Below are 17,312 nucleotides of genomic sequence, written 5' to 3'. Positions count from 1 at the left end.
AATATGACGCTATTCGATTCGTTATTCGAAAGTATTGAATATTTGCACACCTTTAGCAGAATGGTTTAAGCTTTATGGTGTTGAAGGCAACTTAGCTTCTTTTGCTAGTGGTGTTTCTTCAGAAAGTGCCTATCTGAAAGTTGTTCAGAAAGGACTTATCTACATGTCTGATGGCTTGGTCTTGCTCCAGTTTTCAGTATTTTTGTTCCTGATCCTGGTGGCTGAAATAGCAGCTGGTGCACTGGGCTTTGTGTACAAGGACAAGGTAAGAAATACAAATATGGCCTTGAATTCCTGGTCTTTATGTTTGTTAGGGCCATGCATATGGTGTAAACTTATTGTTACAGTTGTACTTCCCTGAATCAAACCTGGATCTGCTAATTGACAGTAGTAGTTGCATGGAAAAATTAGCTTCTCTAGATTATTTGCATTCATTTCAGTATTTGAACAAAACTTGCATGTACTACTGTCAATTCTGCACCATCCACATACATAAGCAGTTCTTGCAGTTTCTGCAAGTTTTGTCACCTGCTGAGGTAACTTGGTGGCTATGGCATTGCTTGAGGTCATAGGTTTGATGCTGGCAACATTTTGATGGGGGCGAAATGCAAAACTGCTCATGTGCTTAGATCAAGGTGCACATTAAAGAACACCAGGTGGTCAAAGTTAATCCAGAGTCTCCCACTACAGTGTCTCATAATTAGATTGTTGTTATGGCACGTAAAACCCCAGAATATGGCGAGTTTTATACTAAACCAATATCATACTTATTTCATTAAGAAACACACAAATTATTCTTGTTGGCATTGACATGGGTGGGTGAGGAGGAGTGTGCGTGGCAGTATATTGCGAGCAAGAACTTCATAGTTGCTAATGATTGACTGCCTTGTTTTCTCAAATATACTGGACCAGGATAAATGGTTGCTGCAAAGTTGCAGATGAACAGTTTCTTTCAGTTCATGTGGCATTGCAGCTGATGCTATGGAACATAGACCACACATCAAGTTTCTCCACCGACGTTGGTGCTTGCCTATTCCCTAGCAGAGCAAGACGAACTTGCACGGGTGTGCGCATGTATTGGCCTTTCACTCGCCACATCTTTCGCTGCACAGGGCTCGTGTTGCACATGGCAGCTTCTTTGTTCAATACATATGGATTGATCAACAGTGATTGAACAAGGGATGCAATATCGTAAAAAGCGTGGTATACAGAGTGAGAACAATTAAATCGCAGCCTTCTGACATTGAAGTGTCTCATATAAATTCGACAAATTAAATATAAGATGAATAATTACCTTCAGTCTCTGCGGACTCCTGACAGTAAACGTGTCTTTTGCTGACTCAGTGGGTTCCATTTTTGAAGCAATAAATAACCAGTTGTTCATGCTTGCCTTGATTCTTTCATTAGCTGAAATGTGATATAGTTGAAATTAAATGCAACTTCATGCTATAAGGATCATGTGGGTGGGACATTGCTGTATCAGACTACCTTTTGCCTTGGATAAATCCAGAATGTGCCGAGATAATGGGAGGTAAAAAAAATGAACATGAACACTCATTTCCTTCATGCCAGCTCGTGTTCTTTTTCAGTTGCTTGCACCATGCCATCAATATGATGCAGGAGCTGTGCTTTCGCAACCTTTAAGGTGTGAATAATTTTCCACATTTGACCCAGATTAGAGAGTGTACATTTTTCTAAACGAAGCACATGTGGCAAACTGTCGGCGTAAAGTTTACGTGGTAGCAAGCTAGTGCACATAAAATTGCGTTTGCACAGCGCAGTGAAACGGCGGAGGATTGTGTGCTGCATGCTTAGCTGTTTGAAGTTTGTGTTGTAGGTGGAATTCGTGGCTGGTGCCGGAGCGCCCCCTTATCACCATGTTGTTGTACATGGCATCCAGGGTCAGAATAATATAATTGGAATGGTGTCCTGCCTATGTTCAGCCTACACTGAGCCTACTATATATAAACGAGGGAAGGGAAACTGAGGGGCTCAATTCTTGGTAATCATGACCATATAGAGCCAACAGACAATGAAGCCAAGGAAAGCATTGGGGAAATTAGCTGTGACTGAAATGGAAATGTAGGAAATAATATAAAAGAGAAATGAAAATGGACGAGAAGATAACTTGCTGCTGGTGGGAGCCGAATCCACGACCTCCGCATTGCATGAGCCTTACACTGCGAATTGCACTACGGTGATGGCTATCAATCCATCCACTAACTTGGGTACTTATCTGTACTACATATAGCCCTGTATATATATATGTATATATATTACATGCTGCTGCTGTATTAGTGTATTATAATTTATTCTAGTCTACTTAGATTTAGGTGCACGTTAAAGAACACCAAATGCTCAAAATTAATTTGGAGTCCTCCATTATGGCAAAGAGAGGCGTCAGGCAGGGAAGTACGATCTCTCCAGTGCTATTCACAGCGTGTTTACAGGAGGTATTCAGACCTGGATTGGGAAGAATTGGGGATAAGAGTTAATGGAGAATACCTTAGTAACTTTAGATTCGCTGACGATATTGCCTTGCTTAGTAACGCAGGGGACCAACTGCAATGCATGCTCACTGACCTGGAGAGGCAAAGCCGAAGGGTGGGTCTAAAAATTAATCTGCAGAAAACTAAAGTGATGTTTAACAGTCTCGGAAGAGAACAGCAATTTACGATAGGTAGTGAGGCACTGGAAGTGGTAAGGGAATACATCTACTTAGGACAGGTAGTGACTGCGGATCCGAATCATGAGGCTGAAATAATCAGAAGAATAAGAATGGGCTAGGGTGCGTTTGGCAGGCATTCTCAGATCATGCACAGCAGGTTGCCATTATCCCTCAAGAGAAAAGTTTATAACAGCTGTGTCTTACCAGTACTTGCGTACGGGGCAGAAACCTGGAGGCTTACGAAAAGAGTTCTACTTAAATTGAGGACGACGCAACGAGCTATGGAAAGAATGATAGGTTTAGCGTTAAGGGATAAGAAAAGAGCTGATTGGGTGAGGGAACAAACGCGAGTTAATGATATCTTAGTTGAAATCAAGAAAAAGAAATGGGGGGGGGGGGGGGGGGGGGGGGCATGGGCAGGACACGTAATGAGGAGGGAAGATAACCGATGGTCATTAAGAGTTACGGAATGGATTCCAAGGGAACGGAAGCGCAGCAGAGGGCGGCAGAAAGTTAGGTGGGCGGATGAGGTTAAGAAGTTTGCAGGGACAATATGGCCACAATTAGTACAAGACCGGGGTAGTTGGAGAAGTATGGGAGAGGCCTTTGCCCTGCAGTGGGCGTAACCAGGCTGCTGCTGATGATGATCGGGGTTTTGGCACATAAAACCCCCAGAATTTAATTTTTAATTGAGCATATCATGGTTTATGAACCCCATATTGGTGTATTTACTTATATCCCTCTCTTATTGGTGTGTAAAGGTGCGATATAAATTTGTTGCAATCAAGACTGATTGCTTGGTTCTTTGCTACTGGTACAAGTATTTATAGTCAATATTGCTGTGTTTCTGAAGTGCTTGCTTGTTGGAGTTTCTATAAAGCCAAGCCGGGTTGCTTCATAAAGAAAAGCACTGACGTGTTGCTACTTTGTCTGGCAAGAGCAAGTGACAACACAACCTGCCATGCTGGCTAAGGAAGGAGCTGTGATGCTGTCGCTGAGCATAAGGCTTTGAGTTTAATTCATGTGATAGCATGCAAGAAAACCTGTGTACCGATATTTAATGCTGATTAGAATTCACATGACTGAAAAATATTATAATGCTCTCTTTCATCCCTTACAAAATGCGTGCACCTTTGAGATTAGGACTTGGTTGATGTGTAAGGTTTGAGCATTGGGCTGTTGGGGCGCCTGCGGCGTCTGTGGTATGTGTTTTTGATGTGCTAGGAAACTAGCAAGGAAAGAAGAAATGGTAGTTTTAATTTCAAGATGGTTTATTTTGTGAACCTTGGCATTCATGGTTTAATGTCTTGAATTCATGTTACTCGATACATTTGGACTGTCGTCACGAGTGAAATCTATTTCAATGCAGGTTGAACACATTGCCCGAGATAGGTTCGAGCAAACCTTGCAAGACTATGACAGAGAAGGTGAAGGTAGGCTGAAGCCGATTCGGGAAGCTTGGGATTTCATCCAGCATGAGGTTAGTATGCAAGAATCTGAATTGTAACTGAGCCCCTGCTTTTTAGCAGCTCCTTTTTTGTAGCTACCATAATGTGGTTGTTAAAAGGTAGATGTTAGGGTGTATGTGTCTATGAAAGTGTGTTTTGCTGGCTTGTGTACAGTGCTCTGCTTCATTTCTTTGCCTTTAACCTACTCGTTTTGCAACACTAAACACCTTGTACAGTTCTGTATAGTTTGGCAAATTAATTTAATTACTGATTGACCCTTAATGACAGTCAGCATTCTGAATGGTATTAAGTCTTAGGTGTCTATCCATAACTGCACTCTTGCATTTACTGCAAATAAGTTCAAATGTATTGTCCGATAGAAAGAGGCAGTGCACATCTTACGCTTTAGTGTATGTGAAATGCAAAATCAATGACCTGTAGCTCCTCTTTTGTAAGAAACAAAACTTGAATGCTGAAGCACAAGTTTAGCAAGGAAAGCAGTTACTGTGGCAGTTGTGATTGAAAAATCATAATTGAGATTGCCATTTCAAAGGAGCACATTTTAAGGTATTGCAAAGAATTGAGAAATTGCTCAAGGCATACCTGGAACATTGAAAGTTAGAGCAGTGGCCCTGGTGTCGTGTGTGAGTGAAGATTTTTAAACCTGGATACTAGTTACAAATATTACTTCTGAGGGCAAGTCATGCGTCAAAAAGCATCAAATGTGGCACAGGCATTGTTCTTGGTTTTTGTTACAATCGATATTACACTAGAAGAATTGTCTGTCAGCAGGGAATATTTTTCTATTGATCATGTGTTCAGAACATTACAGAAATTTTCTTTTTCAAATTATCTGAGAAGGAAAACAGAAGCGTGAAAGAAACAAGGACTATCGAGACGAGTACGCAGGAAGCGTCAGCTCTGTGTACTCGTCTTGATCATCCTCGTTTCTTTTGCACTTGCTTTCCTTCTCAGTTATGAACCAACTCGCCAAAGAAAATTCTTTGCTAAAACTTGTCTGGCGGCTGCCCGATTTTTCTTGCCAGGTCATTGCTAGAAATGTCAAATTTTGCACTGAATTTTGTTTTAATGGATGGAAGGAGCAATGTGGCTGTAGAGATCGGAGAGTGCACAATTTTCTTGCGAGCACAGCAGTAATTGTATATTTTGCTGCGTGCTACTGGTGCACGGCCACTTTTATTAATGGTTTAGGGTTATCAGTGCTGGTCTGTGCCTTCATTCATGTCACGTATGACATTTTTTTCCTTAAGTTGATACATAATGCATTGCATGCAATATTTTTGTTTTGGGGATATCTGTGCACTTTAAACATAAAACAACTTCAGGCTGTTTGCAGGCCTGCCTCATCTACTTTCTTCACATGCCACAAGTCTTCAGGAAAAAAGATTAGCTTACATCTTTGTCTCAACAATTAACCAGATTTTCTATTTTGTCAGCTTGCATTTAGCATGGTTCACATACTGCCTACAAGGGTTTCCATGCTAAGTGTTGTGATATTGTAGTGTAAACAGCAAACAAAAATTCCACTGGCAGCAATGATTCCGAGGTTTGCCGTTCTTAACTTATGACTTATGTGGCGTGTTCACTGCAGCAGCCGCATTTGTATAAGGATGAAATGCTAAAACAGCCGTGTACTTAGATTTAGATGTACGTTAAAGAACCCCAGGTGGTCCAAATTATACCGGAGCCCCCCCTCACTACGACGTGCCTCATAATCAAACCATGGTTTTGGCATGTAGAATCCCATAATTAGTTGAACTACCTACAGTGACTTCTTTTTTTCCTTTCTGTTCCCACTGCCTTACTTTATTCTTTGTGGCAGCTTTACTTTAGCCTTTGGAGTGTCACCTCTCTTTATTACCTCCTTCATTACTTTCTGTCTTGCATTTCTATTTTTCTATCCCCTCTTTCCTGAACAGCTGGCAGCTGTTATCTGTTCTAGTTTCATCTGTCAGCCTGCCTCATTCCTTCCTTTCATTAGTTAATTTGTCTCTCTAAACATAATATAGCTGCAAACAGAAGTGTTCTGGTGCCTACTTTTAGCCTACTTTTTGTTGCATATCTGAAGATATTATGGCTGCACCTGTGTAACATACAGTAAAAGGTCATTACATATATCCATTATTGCATGTACTGCACTATGAATCTCTATGGGGATTTCAAAGAGAATTGCTCTTACTTATCCATTATTTTGTTATATTCTATTTCATTATAGTGAGGTTTGACTGTAGTATGTTTGGACACAGATCTTGTCTTAATTTTAACCATTTTTGGCATTTATTGCTGCATATTGTCGAGTTCTGGGCGTCATGATTCAATATCAGTATAGTGTCACTTCATTAAGTTAACCAAAGGGAGGATATATACATGAGTTCCCTATGCTAATTTTCGTATCTACATTTAAAAGAGGTGTCCATGCTTCTGTGTGCTAGAGATATCTAGCTAGGCTCTAAGAACAATCGAAAATTGCAATTGAGGTAAAGGTCTAATTTCAACACAAACACGAAACACACAATCAAGAGCTTTTTGTGAGTGCAACTGATGTTATGTTTAACAGAGGTCTATGTAAGTGTTGGCAGCTGTGGCTGCCTTTCTGAAATGAGTCAAGCTTGGAGTTCCACTGCATTGGCATGCAAAATGTGGCAGCAGAAATGTTGACATGGCTGGTGAAAGAAACATGATCAACCATTGAGAAAAAATAATGCAGGCTGATGCTTTGAAGAGGACCTTTTCCCCTGGTCTTACAAATTGTGATTCAATGTTGTTGGTCTAGCTGAAGTAGTTCTTCCTGTCGTTCCTGCTAGGTTCGCGTCATAAGTGCCAGTTTTGTGCGAATGAGAGGCATATGGTACCTGTTTATGTAACAATCCGGGAAGGACATTGGCTTTTTCACTGCTCTAGCTTGAGGCTTTGTCTGGCATCTGTTTGTTTGTAAGCTTGAATTAAAAGGGAATTTGTTTGCTGTCTGTGTAGCTGAAGTGCTGCGGTGTGAATGGGCCCAATGACTGGTCCAGAACTAAAACTCGTTCACCACCGGGCAGCTGTTGTACTGATGGTGAAGACTGCACCAAACAAAAGACCTATTATGACAAGGTATGCCATCTTGCATGCTCATTACATATTGTTTGCTTATCAGAATGCATCGTGGCTAGTGAACTGCTAATGTGATGTGATTTGTAAAGCTTTTCCTTTAAATTTAAGGGCATTGCACTTTTAAGGGAGGCAAGCATTAGTTTTCATTGCACTTGGTTGCACACAGCAGGTGGAATCACTCAAAATGCCTGTCTGTCACGGTCTCGCTCAGTTCTCCTGTACTACCGGCTGCGGTAGCTCAGTGGCTATGGCATTGCACTGCCGAGTACAAGGTTGTTGCTTCGATTTCGCTGGCTACGGGCCGATGGGGGTGGAATTAAGAAATGATTGTGTACCGTGCTTTGGGTGCACGTTAAAGGACTTCAAGTGGTCAAAATTAATCCAGAGTCCTCCCACTGTGGCATTTCTCGTAACCAGATTGTGGTTTTGGCCTCTATAAACTCAGAATAAAGAAGTTGCAAATCATTTGCATAATTAAGAAATGTTAATTACCCCCAAATTAATTATGTTAATGCTTACATTGTACATGTAGGATGTCATATACTACAAACAACCACTTTGTAGTGTCTCTGCTATGGCAGTGTACTATCGGTCCACAGATGTGTGCTGTGTTTGGCGATCTTGTTGTGCTTGTCACAAGTAGCTTTTAATGCTTGAATAATAAAACATTGGGCTAGGATCGCTTTAGGATTGTCAGAGGCATGTATTTATTTTTTTTATTGTCTATATACACTGCCATTTACATTGTGATCAAGAGGTGAACAGCAAAACTGCACAGTTGTGTAGGAAACTAAGCTGACATTATGTTCAATTTACTATGGCTATATCTTTTTTGTTCAGGGCTGCTATGACAAAGTGAAGGAGGACCTCTCGCAGTACGCAGTTTATGTTGGAGTTGCAGGAATTGGTATTGGTTTGATTGAGGTGAGATTTGCTATGCTACATACATTGTTTTTTGCCCTGAATCGGCATGTAAGATGTCTTAGTATGAATAACACAGCTCAAGGTACTGTCTAATAGGCAGCTGCAGCACCAGTCTCTTTTTATCTTATTCCACACGCATCATGGCCACTCGGAAGATGTTTTACAGCTTACAAGGCCTTGGGGTCCAATTAAATTGAGGTGACTGCATTCTGGTGGGGATGGAATTCAAAAATGCCTCTGCAGATTAAAGAATCCAACGTAGTCACAGCCATCCATTAGTTTTTCTGAGCCAAACACAACTCTGGCATGTAATAAACCATCGGTTATTTTATTCTGCACCCCTCTTTGTGCATTTAGGAGAGAGAGGGGGGAAGGCATGTTTTTCTGTTTCAATTGGCTACCGTAAGGTAGCGTCGTGTCAGCCGGTTGGTTTGTCAATGTAGGTTCCTTTTTTTTGTGGAAGGGGCCTGGACGACAAGAGTGTGGGGGAGGTTGTAAACTATCGTCTCTCTGAGAGAGAAAAACAGTGGCAGGTAATGGTGCTCGTGGAAAAAAGAATAAATATATTAAAAAATGAAAGAAAGGAAGAGGGGGGGAAACTAAGCAATCCGATTAGAAATAAAAATAACTAGGTGCTGTTGTCTATAGCTTGAAATTTAGCATAGTGAATAGATTCTAAAGCTCACTTTGAAATGTTTATGCCTGTTGGTTACAATCTCTTGAACTTATGAACGAGGTAAGATTCTCTGTATTTTATTTTCTGTCTCGCACAGAACGGAAATTTGACTAGGATGTAGAGTTCAAGTTCTTCAACGTTACGACCTGGTTGGTTCAAATGCTCGGTGACGGCTTTGGGAAACTTGTTAGCTATGTGCATGTGATGTCCGTTTAACCTTTCATTGATTGTCCCATTTAGCTGATATACTGTTTCTTACAGAAGGAACATTTCAGCACATAAAACATTGCAACAAGTGCAAGTAAAGCTACTTTTAACTTCGTGTGTATAGCTATTTGTGGTACTTTTAATTTTAAGGTCACTTTGAAGGTGCCTGCAGATCTTGCACCTGGGACGCAAAAACATGCTTTTATTATAAGGGAATGATGTTGGCTGATTTTCGCGTGCACTAGCATATCTTGAAAGTTTCTGTTGCAGCGATAGGTCAACCTTGGTACCACCGGGAACACTTTTCTCAGACGCTCATTACTTGATATATTGGGTGTATTTTCATAGAGTGTTGTTTGTTTGGGAGGGCATTGGAATATTTTGTTATAAAGGCTGGTGGTCTTTGAGTCTGGTGTAGGCTGTTTCTTAGCTATTTGCGATTGCCTCTCCAATCTTGACGCGACGTCATATTCCTGTCGAGAGGAACTTGTGGATAGTTTGTTTCTGCTAGTGTTGCTTTAAGGCCATTTAAGTGATGGATATAATCATTGTCTTTACTACAGATTCTTATTTGTTTCACTTTTCCAACAAAAATTTCTCGCTTGCAGTGTCGCGGGTGATGACTGGTGTAGTCTAAGTATTGCTGCCTATCCGTAGGCTTCCGGTAAAGTCTTGTTCTCAGTTTTCCATTCTCTATGTAGACCGTCCTGTCGAGGAAGTTGATTTGACTAGGAGAGTTGCGAGCAGTAAATTCAATACTAGGGTGAAAGCAGTTTGAATATTCCTGTTGAGAGGAACTTGTGGATAGTTTGTTTCTGCTAGTGGTGCTTTAAGGACATTTAAGTGATGGATATAATCATTGTCTTTGCTACAGATTCTTCTTATTTGTTTCACTTTTCCAACAAAAATTTCTCGCTTGCAGTGTCGCGGATAATGGATGACTGGTGTAGTCTAAATATTGCTGCCTATCCGTAGGCTTCCGGTAAAGTGTTGTTCTCAGTTTTCCATGCTCTATGTAGACCGTCCTGTCGAGGAAGTTGATTTGACTAGGAGAGTTTTGAGCAGTAAATTCAATACTAGGGTGAAAACAGTTTAAATGGCTAATTAGGTCAGTTAGTATACTTATGCCATGTTACCATGTTATAACTATGTCGTCAAGGTAACACAGGTAGGTGTGGGGTTTTAAAGGGTATGATTTTATCAGGTTTGCTTCAAGCTGCCCATGAAAATGTTTGCATACGTGAGAGCAAATGGTGTTCCCCTACTTGTGCTGAAAGTTTGCAGGTAGTGAATAGAATTGAATTAGAATGAGCTGACCGTGAGAACTAACTTCAAGGGCCCCTGACCAGGTCTGGTCATTTTAAGCTGACAAGCGCAGAGCATACATTGAGCGATTACGATCGTGTCTGCAAAGTATTACATCGCCACGCGCTGCAGAAAGGTCTGAAATTTTAAACTGAACGACGTTTTTCCTTGTCCTCGCGGCCGCCACGCTTCAAGCTGGAGGATGACGTACTCGTGTCCCTGCGCCTACGTACTTGAGTCCACAGTGTGACGTCACTCGTGGTGACACGTGACTTCGAGAATTAAAGACATGTGTTATCTGTGCGATCTGTTGCTTGAATTGTCGAATTGAAGTTTAAAGAAATACTAAAACACACAAATGGAATGTCTGCATGTTTTTTGTTTTACTTCGCACCGAAGCAAGAGAGATGTAGTTGCGCTTAGTCTGCTTGTTCCCACGGTCGTGCGGTCACATGCATAGGTACCGAAACTATGCCATTTTCTACAGTGCTCCAGTGTGTGATCATGCTCTGCGATCCGCTAGTCATGTTTCCTTAGAATCAGAATCAGAATCAGAATCAAAAATTTATTATTAGAAGTTGGGTCACAATTGCAAGTACTTAGTATGCAGAAGGAGGTCCCATAGTCAAAGACTGTATCGGGACCTCCTGTACAAGAACGGTTATTGTAGTTAACATCTAAAGGCAACAACAGCATATAATAAGGAAGTATACAAGCAACAGGAAAAGAACGGTTACAGAACAAAATACATGATTGATTACAAAAAAATAACAAGGTTTAGCATATCTCATGGTAGCAGCAAAATTGTGCGCGAACAAAATACCAGCAGTTTATTTACAACAAAGGAAAAAAAAAAGAGAAAAAAAAAGAAAAACAAAAAAGAGAAGAAAAAAGCGAACAATGACCGACTACAGTAATCCTTGTCGTTAATCTAACAATAAAAAATACATTTTTAGTTCTCTTTTAAAATGTGATAAAGATCTTGAGTTTTTTATTGTGAAAGGAAGCGTGTTCCATATTGATATGGAAGAGAATTCTACAGACTGTTTACCATAGTTAGTACGGATTCTTGGTAAAAGAAAATTGTTATTCAACACAAATCTGGTGGTACTATGAATCATCAGGTTAGAAGGCGAAAATGGGATCGATGGTAGCTCATTATTCACAAATCTGTAGAAAAAAATACCTAGGTTGTATTTAGTGAGTCCAGATATGGTAAGAATGTTATTCTGGCGTAGTAGGGAAGTGGCATTAGAAAAGCGTGGGCTGTAAGTAATTATTCTTATGGCTTGGTTCTGAACTGTCTGGAGAGATGCAGTATGAGTATTATAGGTGTTACCCCAACATATTATGCCATAAGTAATGTGAGAGTGGACAAAAGAGTGGTAAAGCGAGAGTAATGTGGCACGTGAGAAGTAAGGGCGTGTTTTAATTAAGATGCGTATACCGTAAGCTATTTTCTTTTTTATGTTAGCAATGTGATTGTGATATTTCAAATTACAATCAAGTAGAATACCAAGAAAAGATGAACATGAACTTGGAGGAAGGCGGTGAGAACCGAAAGTGATAGGTGGAATGGATGGTATGTTTCGCTGATGAGAAGAGAATACAACAAATCTAGTCTTAGTTGCATTAATAGATAACATGTTAACATTACACCACCTTAGGATATTTTCTAAGTCAGCATTTAACTTATTAACGAGAGATGAGATATCTTTATGAAATGTGAATATAGTGGTGTCATCTGCGTACAGAATGCATTTTGTGGAAGAGAGACAGTTAGGTAAATCATTAATATAAACCAAGAATAGAAGTGGACCCAGGATAGATCCCTGGGGCACACCAACGTTAGTAATTCGCTGTCTAGAATAAGCGTTGGAAATGGAAACAACTTGAACTCTGTTATATAAGTAGCTTTTTAGTAGTGAGAGGGCAGGCCCACAAATGCCAATAGCTTCGAGCTTCGAAAAAAGGATATTATGATTTATACTATCAAATGCTTGCGTTAAATCGATAAAAACTGAAGCGGCGAGAAATCCTTCGTCGATTAATTTTTTTAGTTGATCAGTAAGATGAATAAGTGCCATCTCTGTGGAATATCCGTGCCGAAAACCAAACTGGCATGAAGAGAGAATATTAAATTTGGAAAGGTATTTCGTTAGCCGTATTTCAATTAGTTTCTCAATAACTTTCCCAAAGAATGGTAGAATGCAAATAGGTCGGTAATTATTTATTAATGAGCTATCGCCTTTCTTAAAAACTGGGATGACTTTGCCACGCTTAAGTTCAGAAGGAAATAAACCAGTCTTGAAAAATAAATTAACAATAAATGAAAGTATATCTGAAATTAAGTGCACAATTAATTTAATGTTAGCAGGGTGGACTTCATCAATTCCAGCGCTTGTCACTTTTAGATTATTTATAACTGCAGTTATTTCTTCCGGCGTTGTAGGAAATAAAAAGAATGAATGAGGTAGACGGTTCATGCTGATGGTCTGTGTAGAGGAAGGTAAAGTGTTAGGAAAGAAAAAACTACTAAAAGCCTCAGCCATATCTGCAGGGGAATTTAGCTCGACTCCATTATTTAAAATTCTAGATACGTGGTTTAGTCGTGTGTTCCTGTTTAAGAAAGAGTTGACGATGTCCCATTTTTTTTTACTGTTATTAGCCGCCTGTAAAATTTTTTGCTCGAAATACAGTCGCTTAGCTGATTTTAGTTTACAGGTAAGAGTGTTACAGAAGTTTTTATATCGGGCACGTAAGTTCATGTTAAACGGTTGCCTTTTGGTCTTCCTATATAAGTTATCCCGTTTACGTAAAGCTGTTAATAACTGCTGCGAGATCCATGGATTGTGAGAAAATGCTACAGTTTTTTTACATTTCTTTTTGCAGGTGAACTGCCGTAGGTATGATATAATACGTGAAAAAAATGTGGAAAATGCTTTCTGTGGGTCGTTTAGTGATTTAATTTCAGACCAATTTGTATTAGCAACAGCAGTTATGAAGCAGACTTTGTCCAGAACGTTTTTAGTATGTGTAAGTGGGCAAGGTCGTACGTTGGAGTTAAAGCTTAAGAGCAGGGGATAATGATCAGTAATGTCGATGTGCAAAACTCTTGCCTCTGGTGAATGAAGGAGATTAGAAAGAGCATGATCAATAAGTGTACCAGTGCCGTTAGAAACTTCCCGTGTGGGGACGTCAATTAAACAATCATATCCGTAGCTATGGAACAAACTAGTATAGTGAATACATATGGGTGATGTTTCATCTAGTAAATTAATATTTATATCACCCATCATAACAACATTCTTATTTTCTAGTGATATAGTGTGTAAGATATGATCAAGATTAGTACAGAAATCATTAACTGATGATGAAGGAGAACGGTAAATGCAGCCAAATATGAAATCCTTGTTGTCTTGAGCAAGAAAGCAGTTACTGAATTCAATCCAAACAGTTTCGCAATTAGTAATGGTTAAGGATAGGTCATGTCTTCTTCGATAAGCAATATTAGGAGAAACAAATATGGCCGCACCACCGTGACAGCTCGTTAATCTATTGCAGTATTCCGATTTATAGCTAGGGAAGCAATATAAATTTTTGTCGTCGTCAGATAACCAAGTTTCAGTAATGGCAATTAGCGAAAACGAACTAGTTAGCGATGCGAGGAAATTATCGATTGAGTCAAAGTGCTTACGAAGACTCCTCGCGTTAAAATGAATGATGGAATGAAATCCCCTCAAAAAGGAATTCACTTGATGAGGTTTCAGTAGGGAAGCCATAATTGTTATGTCAATTGGTTAAACAATGAGCTCTAGTCTATTTTGGTTAGGTCAGATTCGTCTCGAATGCGGAGAACTTTGCTGTTAGTGGTTTTCCTAGCCTTGATTTGGCAGTTGTCCGTCCAAAGGAACATCCAGTTCTTTTCTTTCTTCAAAGTTAGGGCTTTCGAAAAGACAGCCTTGTTGGATGGGGTTAGATGCTCATTTACAAAGACGGGAGCATTAAATGAGCCAGAAAATCCAATGTCACTAAGACAGAGTTTGGCTTTACGCGCCTTGCTCACAAAATCAGCTTTCTTAGCTCTGGAGCAGAACCGTGCAATGATATTTTTTTTGTCGTTAGCTCTGGTGGGTACGCGATGAACAATGTCCAGATCGCTAGGCGATACGGGACAGCCAATTTTGTCTCCTACTGTTGTCATTATTGCGATACAGTCCTCTCCTTGGGAACAGGGAATGCCCTTGATCTCAACATTGCCAAGCCGAGAGTACTGTTCGAGCTCTGTGCATGATGCACACTGTGCAAAATCATGCACTATGCGAATCAGACAACAGCTCACACATGACGCCATCAGCGGAAATGCGTAGCGCCGGAAAAAAGTTGAAGGCGGGGCTTGTGACCTATGTGTCACGCGATCCTCGAGGTCCAGCATGGGAGAACACAGGGAAGGAATTTCGCTTGCGAAGGCTAGACGGGGCGAGTGGAGAGGGAGGGAGTCTCGCTATGCAGTGGAGCCCGCCTGCTGAAAGCGTGGGTTTGCGGTATTGAAATATATTTATCTCTGCAATTAATGAGCTGACTTGAAACTTTAAAAATTTTTGTGGCAGAACGCTCCCTAGAGGACACGTAACAATGTCCAGCGTATAACCAAAATTTGCTATGGGGCCTGGTGAGGGGCTCTTTAAGGAGTGACAGGCAAGGGGGTTCTCTGGTGGTTGCTGCTTACAGCACGGCCGTGCGGCTGCCGTATCTTGAAAGCGATCTGCAATGTTTGCAGAGTGTGCATAGTACCAGTAGCTTCGTATGCGCTGTCTTTTGGCGTTTCATTCACATTGAAGTGAGAGATGCACAAAAGTCGATTCGCTAACTGCTGCTGCCACTATTCCTCACTACAGCATTTTGACGGCGAGTTTCCACACTCACCGAGCAAGATGTGTTCATGTTTACCTGTGCGTGAGACCGTGTTTGTAATTCAGTTAAAAGATGTTGGCGGGCTAGTTGTTTTGAATCCATGATTTAATGTGTAGGCTTGACTGAACGAAGACGTAGAAACACAGACAGCCCTGTTTCTTTGTCTCTTTCTTTCTACATCCTTGTTCATCCGCACTTGCGCATTCTGTCACTGCTAATTTAGTTAGTAAGCGAGTGTTTACAAGTTTATACTGCTTATGAAACTACTATCCTTACTTCATATAGCTATCTAATATTTTGCTATCGCAATTGGTGCTTTGCTTTTTGGGCGGAACTGTGGCTTTTTTTCTATTGAAATTCAAATTTTTATGCAAATAAGTGTAGTTGCTGACACATTTTTCTTACACAGAAGGCATTGTAACATTTTCCTAATTATTGGGCAGTTTGAAAAATTGAATTTCAGCGAGAGAAACTTCTTCATTTTGTTAAATTTGAGAGTCTGCGACCAAAGGTTTAAATCTGTGTCGACTAAATCTTCGCATCTGTGGTGCTACAAAGCGAAGCGTTCGAGGCTTTTGCGTCCGCTCCACTGCAGCGGCCGAAAGTGTCGCCTGCAGTGGGACAACGCTATCATGAAGAGCTCAGTCAGAAGGGAACAAATGGGCCCCTTGCTATAACGTGCCTTCGAAAGTCTCCAGCACTAAACACATGGGAAGATTGCCATCTTCGTTCCTGCTATCACTGCACTTGGGGCACATAACCTCCAAGATAAGGTGCACAGGCTGTGTATGTGCTTAGCCGATCTGACAGCCATGCGTAGCCATGGCAAGGCTAGAGAAGTAGACGCGCAATTATGGCCCCCCCCCCCCCCCCCCACTCGCTCATGCAGAAAGACCGCGCATGAAGCCACCAACCTTCTCTGCTCATGCTCACACCTACAGCACACTGTGCAGGGAATGTGATAAGATCTTATTGCACTTAAACTTTATACAGAACATGACAGTGAGAGGGTCTTGCTACTAGGCTTCGGCGGCCGCTCTCTGCAGTACCGTGTGCAATTTGAAGGGTATGTTCGCAAGCAGCCACATGTAATTTAACCATTTGACCATCTGTATCCGTGGTATTTTCTATTTATTGCCTCGGTATTTCTTCACGACAGCAGTGAAATTTATATTGTAATAGTGTTTTAAACGCCCTTCGTTACATTGAGAATTTCATTTGTTAGTCTGATAGTTTGTTATATTGAGGTTTAACTATACTAAATTGGGGAGTCTTGCCAATGCCATATAGAGTTAAAATTATGTACTGATTATTTTTCATCTTTTTTTTTTTTCAGATTATTGGAATTATCTTTGCGTGCTGCCTTGCTAACCAAGTGAAGTAATGGTGGACATCGTGCAAAGTATATTTTGGCTGTTGGTCTGCTCATTCAATTCATGGCAGCTGCTATAAGTCACACCCTGTGTGTTGTGGCCTTGATCCCATACCAGACAAGTTCATGCGCTATTTTTGGCAGGAAAACCTTCTGTCCCTTTGTCAACCAAAGCTCATCCCTACCTTGTATACCATGTCGTTGTGCCTTAATATTGTTGAACAAGAAATGTTTTTAATGTTGCTAAGCTTCGACCCTCACAGTTGCGCCTCTTCTGGTGAGTCATCTTGGGAAGGGACAAGTGCGCACAATAAGATCAACCCTGTTTTCATTGCATTTGCACAAGCTGGGACAAACAGCCAAGTCTCATGTTACAGTGTACCTCAAGAGTTGTGTTGTCTGTAAATAGCTGTCATGTGTTTCTGATTATTATGGTGGGTAACTATATATATATTTCAATACTGGCTGCTGCAACAATTTTTGGGCAGCAATAAGAGCATTCTCCAAAGGGCTATTTTTTTAAAATCAATATGAAAGCCTTTGTGGGCTTATATTTTGGCAGATTTATCACTTCCTTAGCTTGTTAATTTACACAAGTTATCTTGTTTAGAGCAAGTGCTACAGTATTTACAAACGCATGTTCACTGTAATTGAATAAAGTTAATCTGTGCTTGTGGAGTGAAA

General features: G+C 40.6%; 1 protein-coding gene across 1 annotated transcript in view; it reads left to right on the top strand.

The window, feature by feature from the left end:
• Positions 1-17,312, top strand: part of LOC142566414 (leukocyte surface antigen CD53-like) — a 31,278-nt gene extending 13,966 nt beyond the window's left edge. Inside the window, exons 3-7 of the mRNA XM_075677388.1 lie at positions 191-265; positions 4,038-4,148; positions 7,111-7,230; positions 8,071-8,154; positions 16,593-17,312. Coding sequence (XP_075533503.1) covers positions 191-265; positions 4,038-4,148; positions 7,111-7,230; positions 8,071-8,154; positions 16,593-16,640 — 438 coding nt within the window. The 3' untranslated portion in view covers positions 16,641-17,312. The remainder of the gene's footprint in view (positions 1-190; positions 266-4,037; positions 4,149-7,110; positions 7,231-8,070; positions 8,155-16,592) is intronic.

This window comes from Dermacentor variabilis, chromosome 1 (assembly GCF_050947875.1).
Source record: "Dermacentor variabilis isolate Ectoservices chromosome 1, ASM5094787v1, whole genome shotgun sequence".
Taxonomy (NCBI): Eukaryota; Metazoa; Arthropoda; class Arachnida; order Ixodida; family Ixodidae; genus Dermacentor; species Dermacentor variabilis.
The sequence above is the reverse complement of the archived record's forward strand: the minus strand, read 5'-3'. Positions and strand labels throughout refer to the sequence as shown.